We start from the raw sequence: 9,558 nt of genomic DNA, 5'->3' as shown, positions 1-9,558 counted from the left end.
AATCAAAATGACCCTGAGATTTCACCTTACACCCATCAGAATGGCTAAGATGAATAACTCAAGAGACAACACATGCTGGAGAGGTTGTGGAGAAAGGGGAACCCTCCTCCATTGCTGGTGGGAATGTAAACTTGTACAACCACTATGGAAATCAATCTGGTGCTTTCTCAGACAATTGCTACCTCAAGATCCAGCTATACCACTCCTAGGCATATATCCAAAAGATGTTCAAGTACACAACAAGGACATTTGCTCAACCATGTTTGTAGCAACTTTATTTGTAATAGCCAGAACCTGGAAACAACCCAGATGTCCCTCAGTGGAGGAATGGATAAAGAAATTGTGGTACTTTTACACGATGGAATACTACTCAGCAATTAAAAACGAGGAAATCATGAAATTTGCAGGCAAATGGTGGAATCTAGAAAAAATCATCCTGAGTGAGATATCCCAGGAGCAGAAAGAGACACATGATATATACTCACTTATAAGTGGGTACTAGACCTATAAAATAGGATAAACGTACTTAAATATGTACACCTAAAGAAGATAAACAAGAAAGATGATCAATCATCATCTAGAAAGACAAATGGGATGTACATTGGAAGTAGGAGAAAACAAGTAACAAGACAGTAGCCTACCACAGAAGGCACCTGAAAGATTCTGCCTAGCAGTGTATCAAAGCAGATGCTGAGACCCATAACCAAGCCTTCGGCAGAGTGTAGGGAATCATATGAAGGAAAGAGGAATTAGTATAACCTAGAGGGGACAGGGAGCTCCACAAGGTCCAAATATATCTGGGCACAGGGGTTTTCTCTGAGACTGTTTATCCAACCAAGGACCATATATCCATGCATGGGGACAGGAATTGTTTCTGACATGAACTCAATGTCTGGCTCATTAAGCTTCCCCCCCACCCACCGAGGGAGAAGCAGCCTTGCTAGGCCACAAATAGGGCACTGCAACCATCCTGAAGATACCTGATAAGCTAGGGCCAGATGGAAGGAGAGGAGGACACCCTTCTCAGTGGACTCGGAAGGGGACAGGGAGGAGATGAGGGAGGGAGGGGAGGATTGGGAGGGAAAGAGGGAGAGGGCTACAGCTGGGATACAAGTGAATGTATAAAATTATTTAAAAATAAAAAGTATTAAAAAAATAGAAAAAAAAGAAAAACAGGACCAAAAGAAAGAAAGAAAAAAACACCTCTTAGTTCTTTGAAACTTAACAGACCAGCTCCAGAAACCTATAGATCAAGGGATACTTGTGATCTTTTTGGATTCCTTTTATTTTGGGCCCTTTAGTTCTGTATCAATATGATTCAATCCCCCTTTTCCCAAGAAATTCACTTGTACCATTTCATTTGCCTATAGTTTTGTTATTTTTAAAAGTTGAGAGCAGTATAGTATGCTGTCTCCTCTTGGAAGGCAAATTTTTCTGTCATCTTGTTTCCACATCTCCCCCTTTCATGACCCCTAACCTACACTGCTATAAATTCTCTTATCATACCTCATAGCCTCCCCAAACTTGACTGCCAAATGCTTACAGGACAAAATATGTGGGGGTGCATGCCTTTAATACTAGCAGTTACAGGGAGAGGATGGTAGTTCTCTGTGAATTCAAGGCCAGATGGACTACGCACTGCCTCAAAAATCAAAAAAGAAAATGCCTTCTGGTTAGACCTCTAGAAGCCATTCGGGCAATACATAACTGCCACAAAGAGAAATCACCACTCATGCCAAAACCCCAAAGAGTGTGTTTGCAATGGATCTAGTCTCCTGAGGGGTGAGGCAGCCTTTCTTCAGGTCTATTGGCTTTTTTTCAGTGAGGTAGGTGAGCAACAACAAGCCTCACAAAAGGGTTACACTGCCCTACCTTCAGAAAACTCTTTCTTTCGTGTTTTGAACGATTAGGGGGAGAAAGAAGGGGTGAGGCTGACTACTAGGAAAGAGAGAAGCATGAGTGCAAGGCTGGCCAGTGGCACACAAGCCAACATCATAGTGAGGATCAGAACACATCCTCTCAGGGGGCCATGGGGAATTTCAAGCACCAAGTAAGGAGTCAATGATGTCTCGGCAAGGTGTGGAGAAAACTGGTGAGTGTTTTGAAAAATGTAAATAGTAGCTCACTTACCCGTGACAGTCCCTCAGGAATTACAGGCATTCCACATTGTCATGTGTTGTTATTACAAAAGTCATGTTTGGCTTTGGTGCAGGCAGTGAACGGAAGCCTGAGATCTCCTCAGGGCTCAGAGTACCCACTGGCAGCGTCACAAACCCTGATACACGGGAATGTGTGGAGCCGTGAGTAGAGCAACATTCTGTATGAGATGCAGTAAAAGCAGTGAGTGGTTTTCATCTCATCCCCATCTGTGAGCAATAGAATGTCCTATTTTGTTATTTTGAATATTTTTTTTTTACCCAAATCTGCCTTCTTCATGGCAACTCATTGTGTGCAAGAAAATAAAAAGAAAATAGTTGTTAGTTGCTTAAGAGAAGACAATACCCTTCACTTCACTATATTCTTCATCACTCAACGTCCTTGAACTAAGTAACTTTCACATGGGAAAAACAGTTCCATTGGCTTCTTTGAAGTGTCATACAACTATTCAGGAAAAATACGGCCTTTGATGAAGCCACTCCCTTTCAGACTCAAGTGTGCTTAAATCAAAGTGTTCTCCAAGGTTCCTTATCTGGGGATGGGCTGTTCCCTCCCCACAACTCTGTGACTGGGAGGGCAAAGCAGTGTAAGAGTAAAAATAACATGTTCTTGAGAACAGGGGAGTAACCTGTTCCAGTAAAAGCCTGTGACTCTGAACACAGCCGGGAGGTAAATCGCTCCTGCACATATTTTCAACATCAAATGGCTTAGCTACTTCTCCCCTGATGGAGAATGGGAGAAGCGGGCAGTGGGAAACAGTGGCCGGGAGATCAGTTGTGGGAAGTTCAGTCTTGGAGAGAAAGTTTAGTCATAAAACACTCGCTGCCTGCTTCAACTTCCGCAGCTGGTTTTTCCTGTACAAAAGCCCTGATTTCTGACCACACAGTCTCTGTGAAGTGACTTGTTCTTACCCTAAGGCAGACTCTCCTCTGTTCTGTGTCTCTTCTTCCTTACACTTGTGCTGGGCCTTTTGAGTACCTGTTTCGATGCCTGTTGGTCAGTCAGTTTGTCTGTCTGTGTATCTCCCCTCCCTGCGCACGCTCCCTGAAGGTGAACAATGCTCATTTTAGTAGACGCGCCTCATATCTGAAGTTTCTTCCCTGCCTCACTGCTGATGAGGGACGAGCAGGCAGCCCCTTTTATCCAGAAATATTTAAAAAAGACACGGACAAATATATCCGTTGTAAGCTTTTTCTTTTTTTCCTTTTTAGAATTTAAGCTTATGAGTATCTACGCCCACTATATTCATAATTACAATTTAATATCTGCATACAAAAGCTATGTAAAAATCCATTTTCCCAAATATACAAATTTTCTTTTTGGATAGTTTAAAACATTTTGATCACAGATTCCAACAATTTTAGGCTGAAAAAATATTACCAATCTAGCAATAGCAATATCACTTAACACTGTTTGCAAAACACAGATCTTCTATTGACTGTAAACCTCCCTATTCCATCCATACCTTTTTTTGTTTTGTTTTTATTTTTTTTTCTTCTGATTCTCAGGGCATGAAAAAATTATGGAAAAAAGAATGGTCTTCTCTGAAGAGACACGGAGAACTACTTTGGCTATGTGATGTCAAGTGAAAGATGCCAAGGTCACAAGGAACAACCGAAGGGAGGAAGCGGCATAAGGCCACGTAAGTGCACACGCGCCCTGATCATCTCCCAACCAGCAGCACGGCGCATCACCTCAGCATGCCTACAGCCCTTCCTTTGTTTCACATTGTGCTCGGTTGAGTGTCGTCTGCATCCTCAGAGGAAAGACTCACACATTTGATTGTCTTGTGCATAAGGTGGGTCAGCTTGAGCTGGGCAACAGAAAGCCACAGACAGTGTTTACCTGCACGATAGCTGCAGAAGGCGGCATTAATTAACGTGGAGACACACTAGAAATGTGTACTTTTTTCATTTGCAAACATTTATACAACACAGTAAAAATTCTGTGATAAGGCCAAACCTTTTTTTTCTCCCTAGTCTTTTTTTTTTTTGTATGTATGTTTTTAATGTCTTTTTTAAAAGTAAAATGTTTAAATTGTAAAAAATACACACCGGGCAAATCCTCACCTGGATAATAAATATCTACATCACAGTACAATAAAATTTCTTCTCTATAAAATTTAAATATGATCAGTCTATCACTATCAAAAGAAATACTATGCTAATATTTCCATATTATTAAAATAACAGAAAAATTGTGAGCTTATTTTAGGACCTGATGCCATCGCCATTAGAAAGGGCAAAGAGATTCAATGTCTACCATCTCTCATTTTGAGGAGGGCCTGTGGTTTGGTTACTCACCTAAATTAAGTTCATGAAAAAGGTTTAGCCTTACGAAAAGCTGGCTACATCTCAAAAACCGTATGACTGATTTTGTAATTTATGACTCATGCAGCAAAAGGTCAACATGGCATGGATAGGTTTGAGTTCCACAGAATGAAGATGCCTTACTGACAATGACATGCTCTGAAGAGGCCCAGCAGGTCATGAGGCCAGCTTAGGGAGGCTGAGTGTGAGGAGGCCAAGGCTCAGGTGCGAGCCCAGCCCTCCCCAACGTTGCACTGGGACGGAGGTGGCACTGGGGCCACAGGCAGGGGATGCGCTGGGCTGTGGCTTCAACACACAAGCGCATCACTGAGGACTGAGGCTCATTGGACTAGAAAAAGCTCAGAGGCGGCACATGGTGTTTTCAGCAGAGTCATAGAGAAGAAAAGGTTCTTTCTTCCAGCTTCTGGAAGTTCTGAACATTGACACTGAAGTGCAAAGTACACTTGAGGGGACAAACACGTACACACATATGTGCGCACACGCACACATCTGTTGCATGTGCACAGCCCTCTTGTCCGTGACCGTGATTTGTAAGCGAGCATCCCGGCAGGATGGGCACGTTCTCCTTGACTGGAAAGTTTCCCCACGTGGAGCAGTGTGAATGCTCTTTCCACCACGTCCACACTTGATTTGAAAGTCTGGACAAGATTAGAAGAAAATTGCTTTTTAAAAAGAAAAGGAAAAAAGTTGGGAGCAAATCCCCCACAATCTAGTTCATAAACTGGGGTTTCCAGAAGGCATGACTTTAGTAATCCTGACCTCCCACCTTTTGTTTCTTCCCACCGGAAGACTGAAGCTGGCATGTCTTGTTCAGTATGGATGCTCAGCCTTCAGCATGCTTTCTAGAGTAGGCCTGCCCCTTGAGGTGAGCCTTTCCAGAGTGAGGGTCATGAGGCTGGGGCTGGCTGGACTTTGAAGGCCTGAACAAGGGCCTGACGGTTAATCCATGGAGCTCTGAATAACCCTGGGTCCAACCCTGCACTAATGCTGGAACCCGGGTGCTGATGTCCTTCTGAAACATCCTTAGAAACTGGTGCCCAGGCACCTGTAGGCCTGCACAGGACTCACCTGCCTCCCTCTCTCTCTCTTTGGAAAGAGAACTGGCCTTACAGCAAGCTTGTTTGTACTGTCAGGACAGAGGTCCTCCAGGAGAGCTGACAGGGGACAGAGGTCTACGGAAGATCACGAGGGAGGAGGCTGCACAGGCTGCCAGAGAAAGCAAACCCTTGACTGATGTTTGAACATGAATCTATGGGGCTTCTTGCTTCTATTTTAATTGGGACACCAAGTCTACAGCGGTGTATCTTGTCTCCTTTATCTGGGAAGTCAGGCTAAATGCGTTAGTACAGATACCTCCTTCAAGGTTATTTCCACTGGTTCTTGGGCTTTCATGGCAGTGCCTCTATGCATCCAAAGCTACTCTGCTTTCCTCTGGATCAAACCCTCACGTTGACTCTGATCCCAGATACATTGCTTAACTTAAACTTAAATGGGCCTTGCTTTTTGTCTGATAAAGCTCCAAATTTGAATATGAAAGGAATCTTTACTCCCCCATCCCCTTTTACTGGGAAGTCATACAATAGAGAAGATAAAGGTATGTTTGGAGATCAACTTATTCACCAGGTAAGAAAACTGAAACTGTACTGTCCTAAATTGACCAGGCCACAGAGCACAAACTAGAACCTAGGCACCCTGGCGCCCAGTGAGGCCAAAGTGTGCTCCTCCAAGCCCAGTGAAAACAAATGAACTTCCTTGCTTTTCACAGTGACTTCCTTTGTTTTCAGGTGCCTCTCGCTGATATGGCTTGTTTTCCCAGCATTTGCAGACGAAGGCAGTGAAAGGCAGGCAAGGGTCTGTTCTCATCTGTGATGTCAGTGAAGAATGGGTACATTCTTTGCCCATTTTCGGGTAAGTTGTCACTCCTCGTTTCTCAGGAGCATCTACTCTACCCTGTCAGTGGGGGTTAGGCTGGGCAGCAGGTATCGGCACTTCCTATGGTCTGTGGTGTTTTATGAGTTTTGCCAGGGTAATGGTGAGCTATGAAAGAGTTGGTGTTCAGAAAGTCAAGCTGTTTAGTGCCACAGACTGTGGGGAGGTGGGGGAGGACGAGGACTGGGATAAGGACTCGGAGATGTCTGTGAATAAGTGAAGGACTTTCTGATCGAAGACCAAGGGAAGCAGCCTCCCTCAGTGGATATCCTACGCCCATGAGTAGCAATTTGCCTTTGACTCACATTGCTCCTGCACTGATCTTTTCCAGGGAATTTTCCAAACAAGACTGGAATTTTAACATGTGTGTCTCTCCCTGATCATTAGATCCAACCCACAGGGAAACATCAGCAGCTCAGCAGACCCAGCCTGGGTAAGACCTTTGTGACCGGGGAGGACTGGTTCAGACCATCAAAAAGGGACGGCATTCTGTAAACAGGTTTGAGCTTTGTGGGAATGGCTTGTGAATCTATCTAAGCTGTGAGGTGTCTTCCTGCTTGAGGTAATACCACTTGCACTTTGGAAACTATGCTTGTAAGATTGATGAAGAATTCCAAGCTCCATGGGCATGCTGAGAAAAAGGCTTTCCTGTGGCCTCAAGCCAGTCAAATACCTGCATGTCATCAAGTCACACTAGTGAAACTTGAAGTAAATCACAAAGTTACAAAAGGCCATGGAAAGGAAAGCTGACTGGTTATCGTTTGGGTTTTCCCACACATTCCAAGTCACAGTGCTTGCAGAGTAAGGGTCCTGGAAACTGTGAGCTCCTGAGTAGAAACTGCTCTTTCCCCTTATAGGCTGAAGGCCACCCTGAACCCGAGGTGGCCTGGGCTCTGCCAGCTTCACCCTGCAAACATCAGAGCTGGATCATGTTGGATCAAGATGACTGTGGTCTTGGTTTTAAGGCTTCTTTAGTCTTCTGCAGTGCCATATGGCTTGCTTGAGTCTGACCAGGGACAGAGGGGAGCTGGTGATGGCTTGGTGCTGGTGAAATAATGAATGTCCCCCACTCAACCTCCACTGCTGTAAACCCTTCAATGCATTCACACTAAGGACTGGAGAACAAAATGCAATAGTAACAAAGACCCACATTCAAATGACAATTTCATCCAAGTCTATGCCATTGATGACCTGTTGACCCCCTGATGATCCAACCCGACACAAAGAAACAGAGAAACAAGAACAGAAAGAGCGAGAGGTGGAATGAAATGACACCCAGTAGCGCTGCAGGAATGACAAGAACCTGTCCACTTAGTCCTCGAATACTTCCAAGAAGAGAGGGGGAAAGAGCTCCGTCGGGCACTCCACCTTCATGTGGAGGAAGCGGCTGGCGTGGCAGGCTCCAATCATCCGAAGATCTGTCACCTTCATCAGGAGTTTGGGCCAAAAGTGTGTCACATGGTGTTTTCGGTAATTGATATAGTGTTCAAAGGCCAACAGGAAACTGTCTTGGTATTTCTCGATTCTTTCAACACAGGCCAGCCCTGGGCGATCTGAGGGGATGAAGAAGATGGATATAAATTCAGAGGTGGAAAGAGGGGGCTTGTCTGATCCAGTTCCAGATCTGGGACTTCACTGCTCTTCCTTGGAATGCGTGAGAACACAGCACGGACTGTAGAACATCAGAGACCAAGGTGGCAGTTGAAATGCATAGCTCTGGTGGGGGTGGGGAGCAGTGTTGAGAGGGCTAGCTCAGTTAGCCACAGTGTGGGCTGTAACACCATTCTACCCTGTGCTTCCTGCTATGATGCTCTTCCTTACTGCAGCCCTGAAAGCAATGCAGCCAGTCAGCTGTGGACACTGCCCTCTGGAACCACGAGTCACGGTCAATCTTCCAGCCCTCAAGTTGGATTTACGGAGTGTTTTGTCACAGTGATGTAAAAACAAACATATCTTCCATCTCTACCTGTTTCCTTCCCTTACTGACTTATTCCGGAGGAAACTTATTACATGGTAATAAAATCCATTTTTCATAAAAGATAACTATGGAAACAAATGCCTGGAGAAACACTGAATAATAAAAGTTTCTGTATTAAAGCCAAAGGTTCTTCATGAGGATTTTGTGCCTTGAGCACTTTCTTATTAAAGACTGGAGAGCAAGTATTGGAGAGGCATTACCAACAGACTAGCCCCACCCTGCCCCTGCTCCTGACTTATTTAGGGCATACAATCAGAAGAAATTCGAGAAGACATAGCTCTCTCCCTGTGTAAGTCAACGTTATTTCAACATGTCTTTGTAGTGCACATTATGATGACTTAGCTAAAACCTGTTTTCATTCCCTCCAAGAATATCATTCCCACATATGCTCAATTTCTGTTTTAATGGGTCACTTTAGAGAGAGGCAGTACCACAAAGGCAGAGCCCCTAGAGAGGCTTTAATTCTTATTTCTCTGAGGACTGTCTGTACCCCCAGAGGTACTCAGGGTCCAGTGACCACTGTCTGCAGCCTGGATAGCAGCTGTGCTATGTGAACTTTCTCCACATGGGTGTCAGCCTCAAGAAGTCACTAAGCCCCTTGTGGAATAAGTCTGGTAGTAATAATTTTATGTTATACATGGAATCACATGAGGTAACATTGAGTTCGTTGGATTCTACTGTTTGCAAGCAAGCTACAGGGAAGGGTGTTACACCAGGGTGAAAACAGCAGCTATTGGGAAAACGGAGCCCCTTGGAGTCTGCCCAAAGTCATCAAGAGTTCAGTGTGCCATTCTGCTTATATTTGAAAATTTCACAGAATTATTTTAAATATTATTGTTTTAAAAATATCTGCCATATCTAAATTTTATGTAGGAAGTTAATTTCTAGATCAGCTTAAAAATACTTCGAAAGCCTCTCAAGGTATCTGTGACCCAGGATTTGTGGCTGTGTTTGGCCACATACCCAATCTTGGAGTCTGCTCAACACTGGCTAGACACATCTGTGACCTCAAAGTGTAACTAGTCCAGAGGAAGATATGGTTAAGTTAAGCAGACAGTGACAGAACAAAATGACAAGAACCAAAGAAATAAAAACTTAACATGTTCTGAAATGAAAGGGGGCAGCCTGCAGCAATTTTCTGTTTCAAAACTAGCTTCCTTTACA

General features: G+C 44.2%; 1 protein-coding gene across 15 annotated transcripts in view; it reads right to left on the bottom strand.

The window, feature by feature from the left end:
- Nucleotides 1-3,334: 3,334 nt before the first annotated feature.
- The window catches only part of Thrb (thyroid hormone receptor beta), a 352,652-nt gene continuing 346,428 nt past the window's right edge, over nucleotides 3,335-9,558 (bottom strand). For 14 of the 15 annotated variants that reach the window (XM_060391010.1, XM_060391013.1, XM_060391011.1 and 11 more), the window contains one exon: nucleotides 3,335-7,969. In XM_060391010.1, coding sequence (XP_060246993.1) covers nucleotides 7,728-7,969 — 242 coding nt within the window. In that variant the 3' untranslated portion in view covers nucleotides 3,335-7,727. The remainder of the gene's footprint in view (nucleotides 7,970-9,558) is intronic. The other variant, XM_060391014.1, reaches the window with a different exon arrangement.

Source organism: Meriones unguiculatus, chromosome 9 (assembly GCF_030254825.1).
Source record: "Meriones unguiculatus strain TT.TT164.6M chromosome 9, Bangor_MerUng_6.1, whole genome shotgun sequence".
In the NCBI taxonomy this organism is placed as follows: domain Eukaryota; kingdom Metazoa; phylum Chordata; class Mammalia; order Rodentia; family Muridae; genus Meriones; species Meriones unguiculatus.
This window is presented reverse-complemented; position numbering and strand designations above follow the sequence as displayed.